Here is a 20,970-nt window from a genome sequence, read left to right on the forward strand (position 1 = left end):
CTTTCATTTATTTATTTATTTATTTATTTATTTTTGCGGTACGCGGGCCTCTCACTGCTGTGCCCTCTCCCGTTGCGGAGCACAGGCTCCGGACGCGCAGGCTCAGCGGCCATGGCTCACGGGCCCAGCCGCTCCGCGGCATGTGGGATCTTCCCGGACCGGGGCACGAACCCGTGTCCCCTGCATCGGCAGGCGGACTCTCAACCACTGTGCCACCAGGGAAGCCCCATTCTTTCATTTATTTACTAAAGTATTTACTGTGTGCCCATATGTTCTGGGGATACAGTAAGAAAGAGGACAGGACCCTCATGTAATGGAATTACATTCTAGTGGGTGGAAGGAAGAGCAAAAGCAAAGGCCCTGAGGCAACTGTGAGCATGACTAGAGCCCAGTTAGTGAAGGGGGCACAGGACCAAATGCGGTGGAGCGGTATGCAGGGGGTAGATTATGTACAGTCCCACCAGCATGGTATGTAATTTGAATGTACATTCATACACACATACAAACATATTACACAAATTTGGTGAGCTAATCTTCACATTACATTACAAACTACCCATTAAATTTAGTTATTTTTCAACCTAAATATTTTCAGAAGAAGGTTGCTTAGTCAAAATCTGGAGAAGGCTACTGTGATGTCTTTGTTAAGGGTGGGCTGAGAGCTTAAAAAAAAAAGTAGGGGAGCTGCCTTTCTTTTTTTTTTTTTTTTTTTGCCTTTCTTGCTAAGAGTTGTCCTTCTGATGAGAAGAGGTGGCAGCTGTGGGAGGAGAGAGGCAGGGCCCTCATCTTTGCAAGTCTTTGGCACTGCATGACCTCTCTGAGCACCCAAGTCAGAGGTGGGGAGAAGACCTGTTTAGCTAGGTGGACCTTCAAGAAAATTAAGATTTGAGGCAAAGAAATTTGGGGCCTAGAATTTTTTATTCCCCACTTGGCAGAACCGTCTGAAAGTCTGAAACACTTCTGTATGACATGGCTGCAGTGGCCGTGCCTGAATCTCCATCACTAACCCTCCATCCTCACCCAACCGTCTAATAGGAACATATAGTATTTTCTCGAATTTTCCTAAACATTATGCAAAACGGCTCTTCTTTCCAAACAGATTGCCTCCCGTAAACCCTTCCAATATATAAGTTCTGGAGGTGTCACTAGATTAGTGTACTTCAGTTTCTTAATATATATACTACAGAATAATGATATGTGACCCGATACTTTCTTCCAGGTTTTTCTTTAAAGGAATAGTGGCGTTATTTAAAACAATAGCTTTTAAAAGATATGGTTAAAGCAGGGGAGAAAACAGCCCACCTGTAATTCTCGGTATTTTAACTTAGGTCCCGCGTCTGGGGAATCCTCCTAGGTCCTTGAAGCTAGGCAGTGAAGTAAAAAAGCGACTACAACTCTTGGACTACAACTCCCAAGAGATATTGTGTCCACATCCTCTGCGCACGCTCGACCTCTGTGGCTGCGTAGGGCACAGAGCCGAGGAGGCGGGGCTTGGGCCTAAGCAGCGGGCCGTGGGCGGGGCTATAGGCGTGGCCACAAAGGGGGCGGTGCTGCCGGCGAGGCCCGGAACACGCTAGCGGAGTGGAAGATGGCGGCGGCAGTGGTGGCTGCAGCCGGGACCCCAGTCGGGCTGAGGCGGAGGAGCCGCCGGTTCTGACCTCGCTCTGGCTCCAGTGCGCGCGGCGGAGCGTGTGCGAGGCCCCGCGCGTCGGGAAGGGGCGGCGGCGACTGCGCGCCGCCTTGAGGAGCGTCCCGGCGGCGGCGCGGCTGCGGCTGAGGAGAGAGCCGGCTCCGGGCCTCCGCGTCCTTCTGCTCCCCGGGCCCCCCGCCTCCTCGGGGGGGCGGCGGCGGCGATGTTCTCGGTCCTCTCGTACGGGCGACTGGTGGCCCGCGCCGTGCTCGGCGGCCTTTCGCAGACCGACCCCAGGGCCGGCGGCAGCGGCGGCGGCGACTACGGGCTCGTGACGGCCGGCTGCGGCTTCGGCAAGGACTTCCGTAAGGGCCTCCTTAAGAAGGGCGCGTGCTACGGAGACGATGCGTGCTTCGTAGCCCGGCACCGCTCGGCAGACGTGCTCGGTGAGTGCCCGGCCAGGTCCCCCCTTCCCAGCCCGGGATCCGCCTCCTGGGGACTCCCCTGCTCGGGGCTTTCCTCGCTCCTCCGGGCGGTAAGAGGAGCCCGAGAGCCAGTAGTAGCTCATTTGTACGGAGCGCTTACTATGTGCCAGGCGCCTTGCCAAGCGATCCAAGGTGCGTTTTCCGCTTGAACAACCCCCATTTTAGAGATGAGGAAATTGAGGCGCAAAGCGGGCGAGCCACACGCTCAAGGTCACACAGCCTGAGAATGTGACCAGTTTGCCCGAGTCCGGAACCGCACTGTTAGTCACTTGGTAGTGCCAGCCCCGGACGATCTCGTTCCCTCCCCCGGCGACACCTGCAGTCTCCGAACCTCGCTCTGGCTCCCGCCCTCTCTCCTCTCTCCTCCCTCTGCGTGCCCCGGGGATCCCTGCTTCTTCACGCTCCTGACGCCACAGTCCGGCCGCGGGCAGCGGGATCCCGAGCCGACTGGCTGTCGTGAGCCCCACACAGCCCAGCCGCATTCTTTCGTCGTCTCGATCGAGACCAGATCTACATCCTTTTGGAAGTCTCGCAGCGGAGGCCGCTGGCCTGGTGAAAAATCACTCGCAGTGCATTCTTCCAAACTGATCTTGCCCACTTGAGGTCACTTGGGGTGTAAGAGAGTCTCCTTGACCCAAAATAGAATGGTCAAACCCTCTTCTAGACTGCGGCCAAGAAAGCCTTGAGAATTGGTTAAAGCCTTTAAAGGCCACAGGTGCTTCCAATGGCCCATTCCAGTTACACCTTAGGGTTTGGGAGTCTAGAGTTAGAGCTTGCAGAAATGGCTAAATATAATTCACAAGCGATCAGAAACTTTACCATATTGTATGTCTTTGGAGGCAGTGCGTATGCCATAGATTCCTATGCCGTTAAATCTCTTTTAATAAATAAAGCACTTCCTTTGTAATTGAAGGACATGTTGTCATTGAACTTAGGTTCAAATGTCGCTTTGGTTTCACTTCTCAGGTGAGATTATTTTGATTACTTTAAATTTCATATTCTGAGGCAAAGTTAGGCATTGGAACAAATGGACCTGTAACTTTATGACCATAATTATTTTTTAATTTGGTCTTAGAATAACTGCCTATTATTTTTGCTTCTACTCGTGTACTGTTTGTGAACATAGAACTAGAAAAGTGGTTATCAGTTTAATTCATGAAAGTCTCCATTACCTGGGTTGAAAAAAATCAGTTAGTGTTTAGGCAACACTTAAGACTCCTCAGAAAGGAACTTGCAAATTTTTTTTTTAATTTTTATTGGAGTATAGTTGATTGACAGTGTTGCGTTAGTGTCTGCTCTACAGCAAAGTGAATCAGTTACACATATACCCATTCTTTTTTTAGATTCTTTTCCCATATAGGTCATTACAGAGTATTGAGTAAAGTTCCCTGTGGGAACTTGCAAATTGAAGTCCTACAAATCCACTCTAAAGTCAGCTTGACCCTGACTCGGTATCTTTTTAAAAGGTCTGTCAGTGGCTGTCGTTTTTCATTACAGTTGAGGCACTTCACAATTAGAAGCTTGTGACCTGTGCTGCTTTTTCAAGTCGCACTTATAGTGCAGCAGGATAGGGGATATTGAGCCACTAAGGTTCTGCCTTATAAATCTGCTATGTGCTGGCTTATTTGAAAGATTTGTGATTTGATTTATGATTTGGGGGATATTTTAATGTGTCAAATTTCTAGGCTGAAGCTTGATTTTAAATTTTTTGAAGGCTACCTGCTTAATGGAGTAGGGTATTCATAAGGAAAATTTTGGTCAAAACCATTCTGAAAAAAGTATAAACATACCATCCTGGCAGAAACCTGGCCTGGTTTGGTGCTCAGCTTTGCCACTCTGTGATCTGTGGTTTTGGATAAAGAGCCTCTCAGCTCATTTTCCTCATCTAGACTAGAGGATGAAGGGAGTGGAATACCTGACCCTCAAGAACTTCCGACCATCATATCATATTTTCTTTTTGTTTTGAAAAGACAGCACCCTTTGTTATTTTGCATCTCAAATAATGGGCATTACTTCCTGTCTTATTTACATGGGCACCGTCAGGAGATTTGTTCTGTTTTACATCTGTCTCTAAACCACCAGTGGTTCTTAACTTTCCTTGGTTCACAGCCTCTTGGTTTACTGCCCAAGGGCTCTTTTGCCCCCAAAATGTGCAGAGAGACAAAAGTTTGCATAGGTCCTTGGGGACTTCACTGACCCCGTGAAGTCCATCCATGTGCCACCTAGAGGTCCATGAAGGGGTACTAGATTAAGAACTACAGCTCTGTACCCCTCTTGAAAGGAATGTTGCTAGGCATAACCAGACAGATGATTGCTTATGTGGTCTGTGGCCATATTTGACAAAGAGCCGTTTTAAGAGAGAAAGTTGCATGCAAATCAGGGAACACAGGTTCTCTAGCTAGGACTGTTATGGAGGAGTTCTTCCAGAAAGCCTTCTTGGGAGCCACCTGATACAACTTCTGAGTTGGCCTCATTTGATCTTTGGTTTCCACAATCCAGTCTGTATGATGGTGACTTCTGTTTTATTGACACCATCCCATCCCAGGCAGGTCTGATTATCTCTTGCTGTGAAAGAGGTGATGAGTCTCAGTGAGTTTTTTTTTTTTTTGCGGTATGCGGGCCTCTCACTGTTGTGGCCTCTCCCGTTGCGGAGCACAGGCTCCGGACGCGCAGGCTCAGCGGCCATGGCTCACGGGTCCAGCCGCTCCGCGGCATGTGAGATCTTCCCGGACCGGGGCACGAACCCGTGTCCCTTGCATCGGCAGGCGGACTCTCAACCACTGTGCCACCAGGGAAGCCCTCAGTGAGTTTTTAATACTGCTTTTTACTCTGGAAGTTGGAGTCGTAAAATGAATGTCATTAAAGGGCTATGTGGAGGGAGTTCCCTGGTGGCCTAGTGGTTAGGATTTGGTGCTGTCACTGCCGTGACCTGTGTTCCATCACTGGTCGGGGAACTGCGATCCGACAAGCTGTGCGGAGGGGCCAAAAAAAAAAAAGGCTATGTCGAATAATAATGTTATGTTGAACCTCAGTGCTTTGAACCTTCTAGTTCTGTAGATAATTCATTTTCTTTGGGTTGACACTGTGTTTATCGCTAAGTTATCTGTGCAACTCACTGTGGTCATCTAGGACTCTTTGTTTGGAATGAAAGCTGTTTATTTCTTTTGTATTAGAAAGAGAAAGCTGATTTATTTCTTTAATTTAGAATTGATCTGTTGTATTAGTCATGCAGTGACTAAAAGTACTTGGTGCTTCACAACATTTTTGTAGAGTCCCACTGGATTTCTTTTAGGAAAAACCAACTATGGTGGGTGTGGTGAGACATAAGAACTACTCCTATCCCCTGGAAAATTGGCAAAGGTGCTTTCTCTTTATTAGGTCCAACAGGAGTAAACCAGTACCAGCAGGAGCTATGCGCACTTTTCTTTTTCCTTCTTCCCTGTGACTAATACTGAGTTCTCTTATTACTCTATATGGCATGGTTGCCTAAGTACGTAAAAATATGAGAACTGCCTAGCGTGTAACTGCTGGGCCTCCCACAGCCCTAAGCCAATTAACAATAGAATCAAAGACTGTTGAGAGTTGTAAGACTTAGGAACGTTGGAATCCAATTCTTTCATTTTACTGAAGACACAACAGAGGGTCAAATCACTCTGCTAAGGTTACTCCACTAGTTAAGGGCAGAATTAGGACTAGCACCAAGATACCCCATTCCAGTCCTCTTTCCGTTACACCACTGGTTAAGTTTTCTTGACAAGATAGGTGAATTCAAAACCCATCTGTCTTCTGGTACTGTTAAAGCGTTCTGGTAATGCTTTTCTTGCTCAAGGGTATGGGGATGTGTGTGTGTGTACAACTTCTTTATTCACTCTATGACTCACTACAGTGCAAAAAAACTCCTCTGCATACTAAACAACAGTTTATTGGAAAAAAGACAGCATGGTGTATGCCATGTAAGTTCTGACTTCTGAATACTGACTTGTAAAGTAATTCTTTTAAAACTGCACAATGTTTATTTAAGCTTGATTAACTTGAAACCTTAAAAAGAAATGAAAAATTCTAGCCTTTAGATATAACTTTGATTGTGGCCAGGAATTTGAAGTGTATTTGTGAGTAATACAGTCTTAAAAGTAGTTGTCTTGGGAATTCCCTGGCGGTCTAGTGTTTAAGACTCCGTGCTTCCACTGCTAGGGGTACAGGTTCAATCCCTGGTCAGGGAACTAAGATCCTGCAAGCCACGAGGCATGGCCAAAAGAAAAGAAAAAAGTAGTTATCTTAAGGTATGAGGATTACACAAACAATATAAAGATAAAAATTTTATTTAGGAAGTGAATTGATTAGGCAGAATTTGATGTTTTCCAGCAGTCATGGTAATTTTAATGTATTTGGTAGAACCTCTATATCTGAAAGTGAGTTGTCCTTTTAACAAAGTACTAGTCACCTTGGGAGAGTGTGTGTGCATGTTAATTTCAACCTTTCAAGAAGCCCTCTTTCGAATTTTCCTCATCTAGATTTCAAGCTGTGTCAGGAAACTAGTCTCATTATATAGTCATAATTTTCTGAAAGTCAAAATTCAGTCTGATCCACCTGTTGACAGCAGACATAACCCTGACTGAATTTTTTTCACCTGCCATAACATTTACCTTTTAAAGTGAAAAATTCAGTAGCACAACATTCACAAGGTTGTGCAGCCACCACCACTAACTAGTTCCAGAATGTATTCATCACCCCAAAAGAAAACTCCTACCTATTAGCAGTCACTTCCCAACTCCCCTCCCTCAATCCCTGGCAACAGAAAGTAGATTCTGACTCTACAGATTGCCTATTCTGGACGTTTCATATAAATGGAATCATATAATATGCTGTCTTTTGTGTCTGGCTTTTTTCACTTAGCATAAGATTTTCAAGATTTACCCACATTGTACCATGTATCAGTACTTCATTCCTTTTTATGGCTGAATAATATTCCATTGTATGGATATACCACGTTAAAAAAATTGATCTATTAATGGACATTGGGTTGTTTCCACTTTTTTGGCTGTTGTGAATAGTGCTGCTGTGACACATTTATGTATAGGCTTTTTTGTGAACATATGTATTCTCTTGGGTATATACCTAGAAATGGAATCATTGGGTCATATTGTAACTTTATGAGCAATATAGTTGTTTTTTATATATTTTATATCATTAATATATAATGTTTATATATCATTAATATAATTATTTAATAGAGGGGGAAATCTTTTTTAAATGTCAGCAATCAAATATGTAAGTTCTGAGATCAATCAGTACTTTAAATATGCTGGATTTCATAATAATCTGTGTGCTTTCAAGAGAAAATTGTGGAATGTTAAGGAAGTGTGAGAGTTGTGGGTTCAGTAAATGAGCCTTCTAGGACTCAGAAACATCAGGGTTTAAGAAGCTACTGACAAATAGCCACTGACTAGTCCTCTGACTCTTCTGAGTATTCTGTCATTCTGTAATAAATAGATTATAGGGTTGATGGATAGAGGAATTTTGCTGTTTGTTTCTTAAACTCCTGCTCCCCAATATTTTTCTCATTTTGCTATATATTGTACTTTTCATAAGGTTCTTATAAGGCACATTATTTTTAAAGTCATTTCCTCATTTGTTATACTGTCAGAACTACTTTTCCTTTGTTCAGTCTTTAATCTAGAAATACTTGAGCTTAGTTTTAAATTTTCCTAACTTCCAGCTTCTCTCTCAATTTGTTAATAATCTCCTTAAAGGAATCTGGATAAATCTTTTTTTTATAGAGCAAGTAATTGCATTTTAAAAGCATGACTGTTTATACTTTTTTAGAAAATATACTTTTGTTAAAAGATTTTAAATTGTAGCAGAAGATAAGATGTAGATGTTAACTGGTTGTGCTGTGGGTTTTTTTGGGGGGGGGGCAGGGTGTTGAGGGAGTTGGGAGAACCTGGATTGGAGGAGGCTGTTCCTGAACTTTAGCACTGCTTTCTGGAACTGGGCAATACATAACCTGAATGGTTGCAACAGTATCCAAATGGAGTTTGTACTTATGTGTGACTCAAGAAGTACTACACCAGGTCAGAGTATTTGACCTACAACCATGTCCTTTGAATAAACGCCTATGTCAGGTTTGAATAAACGTTTATGTCAACTTCAAACTAAATGGCAAATTCATTTTATATAGGTCCCCGTGCCTTTTAGAGAGGCCTTACCTGGGGCTTTAGGTTCAGAATTTTTAGGGAAATGCTTTGGAAAGGTAAGTTGACAGTTTCTTTCTAAAGAAATTTTACTTTTCTAGTCAGTTGAAAAATGGTGTGCCTTGTGGGTTTGCCTTTCAAAATTAGTGATAACTTTTGGTCTCATTTTAAGAACTGGTTACCTAGATCCTAATTTTTATCATTAGTAATAAAATTCAGTGATCTATCTTGTTTGAGAGTTGTCAAATATTTTAAAAATCTGATAGTTTTCTATCTCTCTGAGGTCTAAAATCATTTGTTTCCTGTTATTAAGCAATTCACAGTTTACAGAATTGCATCATAAATCAAAACTTTTTTGCAAAAGCTGACCAACTGCAGGAGGCATTGGGCTGATAACACACACTTACTCATTTAAACTTGAGTTGACAAGTGGCACGGATCTTTCAGTTTAAAATTTTAAAGAAGAAAAGATGCTAAATATTTTTGAATGGGATCCGAAACAGGATTTCGGTGGATGGGGTGGGGGTGAGGGAGCAGAACCTTTTCTTTAAAGAGTGGAAAATACTTCACTCTGTTTTCTCCTAAACATTTATTCAATATCTGACACAAAATATGGTTCAACTTACCAGTGTTTTATACATATACAGTGCTTTAGATTTTACTTATTTTTTTTGGCTGCGTTGGGTCTTCGTTGCTGCGCGAGGGCTTTTCTCTAGTTGCAGAGAGTGGGGGCTACTCTTCGTTGCTGTGGGCGGGCTTCTCATTGCGGTGGCTTCTCTTGTTGCGGAGCGTGGGCTCTAGGCGTGCGGGCTTTAGTAGTTGTGGCTCTTGGGCTTAGTTGCTCCGCGGCATGTGGAATCTTCCGGGATCAGGGCTCGAACCTGTGTCCCCTGCGTTGGCAGGTGGATTCTTAAACACTGCACCACCAGGGAAGTCCCTAGATTTTACAGTGTATTTTTATATTTTACCTTATTTAATCTTTTAACTATGAAATAGTTGCTCTTATTTCTGCTTAATCTGCATCTATTTCCTCATCTATGAGGCTGACTCATCAGTAAGGTTAGTATCAAAGCTGGGACTTGAACCTAAGTTTTCTCTTGTGCATCAAGTGCTTTTAAATAAATGGTTTTGTTTTGCGCTTATAAAAGTAATACATGGGGCTTCCCTGGTGGCGCAGTGGTTAAGAATCCGCCTGCCAATGCAGGGGACACGGGTTCGAGACCTGGTCCGGGAAGATCCCACATGCCGCGGAGCAACTAAGCCTGTGCGCCACTACTAATGAGCCTGTGCTCTAGAGCCCACGAGCCACAACTGCTGAGCCCGTGTGCCGCAACTACTGAAGCCTGCGCGCCTAGAGCCCTTGCTCCGCAACAAGAGAAGCCACTGCAATGAGAAGCCCACGCACCAGAACAAAGAGCAACCCCCGCTCAACACAACTAGAGAAAGCCCACGCGCAGCAACGAAGCCCCAACGGAGCCAAAAATAAATAAATAAAATAAATTAAAAAAAAAAAAAGTAATACATGTTCACAAAAGCACGGTGTAAAATACCTGTAACTCATAACTCAGTTATAGTCAGTATGGTTTCCTCTAGCCTTTGTGTATATACAATTGTATGTATACATATTAGTAAATAAGATTGGGTTAGTGTGTATTCTGCTCTGTAATGTTATTGTAATGTAATGTAGCTTGAGCATACTTCCATAATAAGCATAGCTATCATATTTTACTGTGTATATAGTCCATGAAGCCCTCTATTTTTAGTTATTTAGATTATTTCCAATTTTCTGTTACAAGTAACACTAGAGTGAATACCTCTACCTGTAAGTATTTCCTTAGGATAAATTCCTTGAAGAGGAGTTCCTGAGTCAAAGGCTGTGAACTTTTGAAAGGTTTCTGATTTAAATATTAGTGTAGCTCCCTCCAGAAAGGTTATACTAATTTATATGTTTCCATTTGCTATGAAATTACTCTCATCAGTAAGCTTATTGTTGATCTTGAGTCTGTCACATTTAACAATTTATAAGTTTACTAGGTTCTTAAACAGTTGTTTTTGAGGTGAGTAAGTTTGTAGCTGGTGAACAGTTCTAGGACGGATTGAATTGTTGGTATGAATCCCAAGGGTTACAAAATGACTGCAAAAACTTTGCCAGAGACTGCAAAAGTGACTTACTACAAAGAGTGCTTTCTGTTGAGGGACCGAGTACTATTTTGACTCAAGCCAGTTCCAACACATTTTTGCACTGATTTTTCTTTTACTCATTTCTTTTTACTCATTCCCTCATGAAGAGGAAACTTCTTTCTTTTTGCACTACTGTGACTGTACATTTTGATCTTTCAAGGATGCCATCTCCAGTAGGTTTTTTGACTTATCAAAATTTGTCTGTGCTGTCATTTGAGGTAGATGCAAAAGGTTAGCTGTGCTGAATGAAGCCAACAAAAAATGCTTCTGTTTTCACATCAATGTTTGGATAGCAGTTTTGAATAAGAAAATAGATTTGAGCTATTTACATTAGAGCTGGAAAACTGCTCCTGGCCTCTAGTTTGAATACTAATTGGTAATATGGTCATCAGTGTTTCTATGAAATGAGAAAGTCTAAACAGAGGTGTCATTTATGCATGTATTGTTTTTAAAAATTCACTTCTCTTGGTTCTTGAGCTGCAATGTTGATCTTATTTTCTTGTTCATGTACCCTGAATTCACTGAACAATCAGTGGTCTTTGGTGTGTTTTGTGAATACATTCTATACATACATATTAAATAATTTACAGATTGTCTGAATTCAGTGAAGCCAATTAATCTATAACTATCTTTTATTCTTTCATCAGAATTTCAAATTGAGAAATGGTTGGCCTGACTTTTTGTCAGTGGCCTAAAGGAGAAAAAAACTTTTCCAACATTCTAGTCTGGTGGTTAAAACTGAAGTAAAAGGGCATGGGGGCAGTGTTTTTACCCTCTGGATCATTATCAAAACTTCTCTGAAAACATACATAAGTTGGTGTACTAAGGGGAAAGGATAAATTGAGAAGCCTGAAATGGAGCCTTTGTTTCAAAACTAGTTCATGCAGTAAATTCACTATTGTATATGAAAAGTAAAATATAGCTGCATCTGTTAGCTTTTATTTTATAAAGAGTTTCTAAAACAGGCTCCCTTTTCTTGCAATGTGACTTAGAATCCCAGAATCTTATATCTTAGAAAAAGGAACTCTCGAGAGAATTTGTCCTCCTGCCCTTTCTTTCACAGATGAGAAAACTAAAGTTTAGAGAAGTTATTTGGCCAGTGTCCAGTGTCCTACAGCCAGTGTCCTACAGCCAGTTAGTGGCAAAGAAAGCTGGGAGCTGTGTCATCTCCAAGACTCCTTTTCAAGGCTCTTTCCATCCAGCCTTATTTTAACAGTCTGTGAGAAGAGGGCACAACACCTTGTGCAACTCTAGGATGAGATAATGGTTCATTCTCTCTCTCTCTCTCTTTCTTTTTTTTTTTTTTTTAAATTTTTATTGGGGTATAGTTGATTTACAATGTTATGTTAGTTTCAGGTATACAGCAAAGTGAATGTTATACATATATCCACTCTTTAGATTCCTTTCCCATATAGGCCATTACAGAGTGTTGAATAGAGTTCCCTGTGCTATGCAGTAGGTTCTTACTAGTTAATCTGTTTTATATATAGTAATGTATATATGTCAATCCCAATCTCCCAGTTTATCCCTGCCCCCCCCACCCTTATCCCCAGTGGGTTCATTCTCTTTTTGTAGTTCTCAGATGAAAGTTGCTTTATCAGAATGTTGGTATTCTAACTTATCAGTACAGTCAACTGAATTCATTGTTTACTGGTTGTTTCCTGTTAGTCCTTGACAGGTGCTGGGGAAAAGACCACGATCAAAATAGACTTTAGCCTTGCAGTTTCACGGTCTGGGGGAGAAGGTACACATATGCACAGGAACAGAAACGTTAGATATTGTGGAAGCATGGAGTCAGGCCCCAAGAGATGGGTTTTTCAATAAACTGAGGCAAGTGAGGAGAAGATTGGCAAGGCTCTCCAGATTGAGGGATCAGCAAATGCACAGTAGAAGACTTCCCAAACTACAGCTGTTTTGTAGCTAGAGAGTAGTTTGGGCTGGTGGGGTGGCATTGGGAGGATGGTTGAGAATTGATGTTAGAAAACAGGTTAAGACCAAATTGTCAAAGGTCACAGTTGCCATATTGGGTGTTGTTTCGTTTTTTGGTTTTGGTAGAAGCTATAGGAGATGGTTTTGCTTTTGTTGTTTGGGGTTTAGTTTGTTTTTTTCTGAAGAAGCAGCACATTTAGATGGTACAAAATTGAAAAGGTATTCAAAATTCAAAAGGGTGCATAAAGTCTCCCTCTACCCATGTCTCCTAGCTGCAAAAGTTCCTCTCCCAAAAGAAACCAGTGTTATCAGTTTCTTGTATATTCTTCTAGAGAATGTTCTTAGAAATACAAGTAAATAAGTGTATATACATGGAAGGTATTTGACTAGAAGTGTAATATGGACATAGCAATCTTGTTTAAAAAAAAGATAAAGAGGGTGTAATGGGAGAACAGGAGGCAAAAGATCAATTAGGAAGCTACTGAAATAGTCTGAGCTGGAATGGGCTTTAACTTAGGGTACTGGAAAGTAATTGGGCTTCAGGCACATTGCAGACAAAGAATCAACAGGACTTAGTGATAACTGGACGAAGAGGGTGAAAGAGAAAGAGAAATTGGAGTTGATTTTGAGGTTTTGCTTCTGGAAGCTTCTTTAAGGTTTCTAGGCTGGAAGTGTGGGGTGGTTTGGGCTGCCATTAATCAGGTTAGGAAATGCAAGAGAAGAATCAAAACTTTGGGAATTGAAAACAGGGTAGCAGAGACATTTCAGAGGTAGAATCATCTGGTTCGTGGCATGCTTGGATCCAGCTGGTCTTTATTGAGTCCTTAGTGCTCTGACAGTGAGTCTCATTAGAATCACCTGTATAGTTTGGATTTTTATGCTTTGTTACAAGGCCCAGGCCTACCCTGGGCACACTGGCTCAGGAGGTAGGGCTTGGGTTCCACAGGTAATCTCAATGTGCAGCAAGAATTGAGAACTGTTGTGCCAGGAACCGGGCTAACACTCCAGAATGAAAGACGTTACCAGTATGAAAAAGACTCAGCCCTGAAGGGGATCACATTACGGAGTGGGAGAAAGGAGACAGGAAAGTCATGATACAGGCGCTGCTGTTATTGTAGTGACCTAGGGAGAGGGTTAGGCCCACTAGCATTTATGTGTTGGTTGTCATTATAAGATTTCCCATTTAAAATGAGAAATTTCTAAGAAATTTCTGGCACACAGTAGGCAGCAGGCACTTAAGAGGTATTTGTTAAATAAGGTTACTTCAGAGTCAGTTCTGGAAAATAATTTATTTTTTCACACAGTAGGCAGCAGGCACTTAAGAGGTATTTGTTAAATAAGGTTACTTCAGAGTCAGTTCTGGAAAATAATTTATTTTTTCAAGGTGCAGATGAATCTTTTTTTTCTTCGTTTATTTTTTTGGAGACAAATATAGATTTGTCCCTTAGTGCTTGGAAATGTTGCTGTTTAAATGTTTAATGGAATATTGAATGGTGGTGGATGTGTGACCAGAAAAGCTGAATGGACCACTCATCTTTTTTTTTTTTGCGGTACGCGGGCCTCTCACTGTTGCGGCCTCTCCCGTGCGGAGCGCAGGCTCTGGACGCGCAGGCTCAGCGGCCATGGCTCACATGCCCAGCCGCTCCGTGGCATGTGGGATCTTCCCGGACCGGGGCACGAACCCGTGTCCCCTGCATTGGCAGGCGGACTCTCAACCACTGTGCCACCAGGGAAGCCCTCATCTTTTAAACATTATATATGAGTGGGAATTGTCTTTTTATTGTGACCATAGACCAGTGTTTGTAGAGCTTGCAGCCAACACTGATCAAAGACTTTTTTTCTGATTGCTACAGGGCAGACCGGTCTATATACTGTTATTTGGCCTTTTTTTGTTTTAATTTATCTTTGGCTGCATTGGGTCTTCGTTGCTGCGTGCAGGCTTTCTCTAGTTGCGGCAGGCGGGGTCTACTCTTCATTGCAGTGCAGGGGCTTATTGTGGTGGCTTCTCTCGTTGCAGAGCATGGGCTCTAGGCACACAGGCTTCAGTAATTGTGGCACGTGGGCTCAGTAGTTGTGGCACACAGGCTTAGTTGCTCCATGGCATGTGGGATCTTCCCAGACCAGGGCTCGAACCAGTGTCCCTTGCATTGGCAGGTGGATTCTTAACCACTATGCCACCAGGGAAGCCCTGGCCTTAAGAGAGACATAACTCTCATTTATTGCATGTTGGCCGTGAGCTGAGCACTGTGACGAGGCACTCTTTAACACCATTATCCGTGTTCCTCACACCAGCACTGTGATGTTCATGATTTTATTCCCATTTACAGGTGAACATAATGAGGCTCAGAGAGCTACCCAAGACACCCTTAGTACACCTCATCCTAATCCTGGAGCTGGAATTTGAACCCAGATCTGACTCCAAAGCCTTGCCCAGTGTGTGTACACTGCCTTTTAAGTCAGAACTGATTATTTAAAACTTTGTTTTACTGGGTCTTTGCTGGGTCTGAGTACTATTTAGTTATAACTATTCCTAGGCTAATAATTGAGCAAAGCCCCTTAATTAAAGCACATAAAGGCCTTAGCGAGCCTGTTGAACTAGTCGGTAGGCCACAGGAACTTTGGTGGCCTCAGGCCAGCCCTTTGCTTCTGGGGGACCTCCTAAATACCTTAACTCCTGCAGTGCATTGTTTCGGCTAATTGCTGGTGAGAGGTTCGTGGCAGGGGTGTGATAGGCATTTACCTAGAGGTGAGGTTTCTCTGCTCTTAGAGCTGTAACCTCCGCCTTGATTACTTGTACTTTATCCATATTAGTCGAAATCGCAGGGAACTGCCCAAAATGCCTCTCTCCTCAGCCTCCTCCTCCCCCACAACTCGGTATTTTCATCCTTCCAGGCTCAAATCAGACACTTCTCCATGAATGCTTTTCTAATTCCTTTAGCTAGATGTAATCTGGTCTTCCTTGCTTTTGGCTTTAGTGGTACATGTTTATTTTGTTTTATTATAGCCATTTATCTTAAGCTGCTCCAATTCCCCGCACTACCACTTGATTTTAAGTTCCTCTGGGCGGGAAATATTTTATTGTATGTAAATCCCTTTGGCTCCCTTTCACCACATGTCTTGCATATAGGAGATGTTCAATAAAATGTGTTGACTAACTTTAATATTGAATGTAAGTGTAAAATGCAATTCTTAACTGAATTCATATAGTTTACCATCTCTCCCATAAAGGCAACATGTACTCATTACTGGAAAAATGGGGAAGTATGGAAAATAAAAAGAAGAAAAGGACTTCCCTGGTGGCGCAGTGGTTAAGAATACGCCTGCCAATGCAGGGGACCCGGGTTCGAGACCTGGTCCGGGAAGATCCCACATGCCGCGGAGCAACTAAGCCTGTGGGCCACAACTACTGAGCCTGTGCTCTAGGGCCCGCAAGCCACAGCTACTGAGTCTGCGTGCCACAACTGCTGAAGCCGGCGCGCCTAGAGCCCGTGCTCCGCAACAAGAGAAGCCACCGCAATGAGAAGCCCGCGCACCACAACTAAGAGTAGCCCCTACTTGCCACATCTAGAGAAAGCCGGCGCACAGCAATGCAGACCCAACTCAGCCAAATAAATAAATAAATCTTAAAAAAAAAAAAAAGGTTACTTGTTCTACCCCCTCAAAGGTCATTACTTAGTTGAACAATATATAGGGGAAATATAATTTTCAGAAATTAAGGGTCAGTTCTTGGCAAGCTTTTTTATTTTTAAAATTTATTTATTTTTGGCTGTGTTGGGTCTTCATTGCTGCACGCGGGTTTTCTCTAGTTGCAGTGAGCGGGGGCTACTCTTCGTTGCGGTGCGCGGGCTTCTCATTGCGGTGGCTTCTCGTTGCGGAGCACAGGCTCAAGGCGCGCGGGCTCAGTAGTGTGGCTCACAGGCTCTAGAGCACAGGATCAGTAGTTGTGGCGCACGGGCTTAGTTGCTCCGTGGCATGTGGGATCTTCCTGGACCAGGGATCGAACCCATGTCCCCTGCATTGGCAGGCGGATTCTCAACCACTGTGCCACCAGGGAAGACCTTAACTTGGCAGGCTTATTGAAAAGAATTATGTTCTCACTTTTTTTAAAAAAGCGTTTGTGCCAGGGTTGCATGTGACTTGACCTCTCCCAGAGGGTGGTGTTTTAGTAAAAAGCAGCTCTTATTTTTATAGAGGGGTGGAGAAAGCAGGGGGTAAAATAGTATCCTCTTTAGGGTTAGGTCAGGGTATATGGCTTAATTGTTGTAAATATTAGGTTAACCTTTAAGACCGAAATTCTAGATCTAATCTTATAAATAGAAGGAAAAATTTTCTCTTAGCCTACAGGGCCAGTACAAGTAGACACACATCAGATAGCTGGACTTTAATTGCTGTTACTTTCTTATTTAAACGTTAAATTATTAGGCATTGTGTAACATTTTCTAATATCTAAAAACTAACAGAAGCCTCAGCTTTAATAGAAGGCCTTAATTCTGTAACACACTAAGGTCCCTGTCTCTACTGTTCATATCTTAAAATAAGTGTGAGCCCCCCAGATGATTTGTCTGTTGCTTCCTCCTGTCTAGAAAGCATTGCTGACAGCATTTAGCATTTGAGGAAGATACTGTTGCAGCTCAGAAAGGAGTGAAGTGACCTTTATCTGTGACTTAACCTTCAACTTTATAAGATACTCAAGGTCCTCAGCCACAGTTAAGTCAAAACATATCATTCCACATTAAATATTTGGTATTTAAACAGAAGAGCTAGAGGAAGTTAGAGGAAGACCATTTTTCTTTTAAAAAGGTTGACTGAGTTTCTTTGCCTTCACACTATCATTTCCTAATCGTCTTCTACTACCCAGAGTAGTCTGGAGATTACCGTCTCTAATTAATGAAATATTCTGGACAATGGGTTTAAATGTGCATATGTATGTGTGTGCATTTTAATTTGATTAATTATTAAGTAGTTTCAGGTTTACTAAGCTAGAAAGGAATAGTTATTTTGTTTAGAATTCTAAAACATAAAATAGAACATTTATTCCTGCTTTGAGTCCGTATTTGAGTTTTATTAACTGTCCTGGACAGTACTATTTCTTTTATTTATTTATTTTTGGATGCGTTGAGTCTTCGTTGCTGCATGCCGGCTTTCTGTAGTTGTGGTGAGAGGGGGCTGCTCTTCGTTGTGGCTCATGGGCTTCTCATTGCAGTGGCTTCTCTTGTTGCGGAGCACAGGCTCTAGGTGCATGGGCTTTGGTAGTTGCAGCATGTGGGCTCAGTAGTTGTGGCGTGTGGGCTCTAGAGCGCAGGCTCAGTAGTTGTGGCTCACGGGCTTAGTTGCTCTGCGGCATGTGGGATCTTCCCGGGCCAGGGCTTGAACCCGTGTCCCCTGTATTGGCAGGCGGATTCTTAACCACTGCACCACCAGGGAAGCCCTGGACAGTACTATTTCTTGAACAGGATTTGAGTTTTGCTTATAAGTGTCCCTTTTTATACATTTTGTCATAGGGTTGAACCTTTCTTCCTTCCATCCTTTCAGCTTTATTGCCTCAGCTTTGAGTTAGCTGTTCTGCTTAGAGATCTTGAGTTCTTTTTTTAATGTTTATTTTATTTATTTATTTTTGGCTGCATTGTGTCTTTGTTGCTGTGCACGGGCTTTCTCTAGTTGCGGCGAGTGGGGACTACTCTTCATTGTGGTGGGTGGGCTTCTCATTGCCGTGGCTTCTCTTGTTGCAGAGCACGGGCTCTAGGCACGCAGGCTTCAGTAGTTGTGGCTCACAGACTCTAGAGCGCAGGCTCAGCAGTTGTGGCGCATGGGCTTTGTTGCTCTGTGGCATGTGGGATCTTCCCGGACCAGGGCTCGAACCCATGTCCCCCGCATCGGCAGGCGGATTCCGAACCACTGCACCACCAGGGAAGCCCAAGATCTTGAGTTCTTGACGTAGACTTGGTATCTGGAGAATTAGAAGATGCAGGTTTCATTGGGACTAATGTGTAGTGGTTATTTTGGGGAAACTTCTTGCAAAGGGAATATATCACTTGTTAAAGCAGGAAGAACGTGATAATCTATATAATTTCACCTCTAGAGAACTGAAAGGAGTGTTAGTCAAAGCAAATTGTACTTTTCTGAATAAATCAACTTTTGAATACATTTTTCCAGTAATCCTTCTTTTTGTTCCCGTTGGGATGATTGTCTGCAGAAGCATCTCACAGTCCTGAATCACAGGGGAGTGTTTTTTTGTTTTTTTTTTTGCGCAGGGGAGTGTTTTTAATGCCCAAATAGTTGAGGCTTCAGAATTGTTGATACAAGTGTGATCTGTTCCATTTGATAGAAATTGAGTTTATACTCTGATCTCATTTTTCTCTAGTTATAATGCTTCATGTTGTGATGCCCCTAGACAAATAAGGTTGGCTTTGAGACCACTAGACTATAGTATTTGAAGAAGAGCCTTGGCATCTGAAAAGAAGCCGGCTGTAGCACTGCAATAGATACTGCCTAACCAGTTCCCTGTCAGACGAGTGCTCGCTGCAGAAAGTGTAAAACCAGATATCCTTATCCCTTGAGTACAGAGGGTCTCCTGCTGCTTTTATTATTCAACTCTTGTGATCCAGCCAGATTCTTACTCAATTTCTCCTCTGGAGTTTCAGTTCACTATCAGGTACCCATCCTAGTAGATAGGAGATGTGTTTCACTGATGGAAAAACAATCCCTGTAGAACCGTCTTACTTCATTAGAGAGAGTATGAGGCTCAATGTAAAATGCTTCGAGATCATCAAAGATGCAAGGAATAAAGCTCTATATTACCTTTGGGTACTACTTAGTATTTGAAATTCTGCCAGAGCTATTGGATAAAATCAAATTACCTATTTTTCTTCACTGATGCTTATATTAAAATTGAAATTTAGTATTTATTTTTTTGGTATCACTTTCTTCTGGAAAATGTCTTGTAACTAATTGCATGTCAATCTGAAGATGAGTGTAGTAAGAAGAGTTTAAGAAGAACGGCAGCCTCATGCTGATGGCTGATAATGGATAATGATGGAGAGACTCAGGCTGATGATCGCTTAGTTCAAAATCTTTTTCAAGGTGAGCCTTTTGCCAGCTACACAGTTAGGTGGCCGAATGCAGTTGGAAGGAGGATTTTTAAGCTTCCACAATTTCAGCTTACTTACCAAATCTTTTTTCCTTGAATTTTCTGGTTAGAATAAAGCTATTAAGTAAAATTCTGCATTAATAACAAGCTAAGTGATTTTTTTTCAAGTACATCAAAGTTTTGTTTTTATATGATTATAACTAAGGCAAAGACAAAAAAGTATTAATCAGAAAAATGAAAATTGTTACTCTAAGAATTTTCTTCCTATAAAAAAATATATTTAAATGATGGGAGATAACACCAGAATTACTCTTTCTCCTTCTCTCTTAGCTCTTTACTTTAGAAAAGCAATCTACAGAAAACTTAGCAAAATATTTTATAAAAATCATAAATATAAATATTTTCTAGTTGGCTATTTCCCACTTCATAAAACTTGACATTTTCAGTTGTAAATGGTACAACTAAAGGAATTTTCTGTGCCCTATAGTCTCTTCTCAGCTTTTTGCTCAGCTATTTCAGATATGTAACCATTATCTTAATCTAATAATGGTTTTAATTGGATTTTAGGTCAAAGGAAACACTTAAGCTAGACGTGTGCTGACAGAATGTTATTAATGGAGACATAAGGTGATTACAGTGAGTTAAATGAAAGAGCTTCTATATTGGTGCAAACTCTTTATCTTGGCATTCAAAGCCTTTCCAGTTCAGTCCACCTTTTTCAACTTCACCTCTCTTTACCGCTAAAGAAATTATATCATTCTGACAAATTGTATTACTTGGCTGTTTCCTAAACTTAATCAGTTATATCTATGTTTGTAATTTGATGCCTGAAGTAAGATGCAAATCGCAAGTGAGCTGTTTGGCCAGGAATTCTCGTTCCTAAGATAAGATCCCCCTTAAGTCCTTAAAACTTTTTACTCTATACTCCCTGAGCATCCAGTCCATTCTGTGGTGTCAGTACTGGACCTTTGTCAAAGAACTGGCCCTGATTGCCTTCCCCAGTGCAGACTCTTAGTTCCTGACTTCATACAGAACATTTCCACAAAAATGCCCTACCGGTGCCTGAAACTCAGCATACCTGAGACAGAAGTCAGTATCTTCTAAAGGCATTTTCACCCCCTCCTAACTGGGGAATCATCTAATCAATATTCATTCCTGAAATCCAGAAACCTATTGATATAAAATGTATTGATGGAGAGCCGTCTTGTCTTTATGTCCTTTGTATTTCCAGTGCTTGTCTATTCTACTTTTCTCATTACCTCTAACCTAAAATCTTGCAGCTGATGCTTGACCTCTTACCTCTCTGAACCCGTTCTGTCCACTGCTGTCAGGATTATTTTTCTAAAATATAGATTGGATTATATCACTTGTACCCAGAAACCTTGTGACTTTTTATTGTCTAGAGCAGTGCTCTTCAGTAGAAATATACTGTAAACTATATATGTAATCTTAAATTTTCTAGTAGCC

General features: G+C 42.1%; 1 protein-coding gene across 1 annotated transcript in view; it reads left to right on the forward strand.

The window, feature by feature from the left end:
- The first annotated feature begins 1,572 nt into the window (after nucleotides 1-1,572).
- PPTC7 (PTC7 protein phosphatase homolog) overlaps nucleotides 1,573-20,970 on the forward strand; it is a 38,704-nt gene continuing 19,306 nt past the window's right edge. Inside the window, exon 1 of the mRNA XM_029229932.1 lies at nucleotides 1,573-2,076. Within this exon, the coding sequence (XP_029085765.1) occupies nucleotides 1,854-2,076 (223 nt within the window). The 5' untranslated portion in view covers nucleotides 1,573-1,853. The remainder of the gene's footprint in view (nucleotides 2,077-20,970) is intronic.

The sequence above is a fragment of the Monodon monoceros genome, unplaced genomic scaffold, assembly GCF_005190385.1.
Source record: "Monodon monoceros isolate NGI ecotype Baffin Bay Population unplaced genomic scaffold, NGI_Narwhal_1 Super_Scaffold_1, whole genome shotgun sequence".
NCBI classification, from domain to species: domain Eukaryota; kingdom Metazoa; phylum Chordata; class Mammalia; order Artiodactyla; family Monodontidae; genus Monodon; species Monodon monoceros.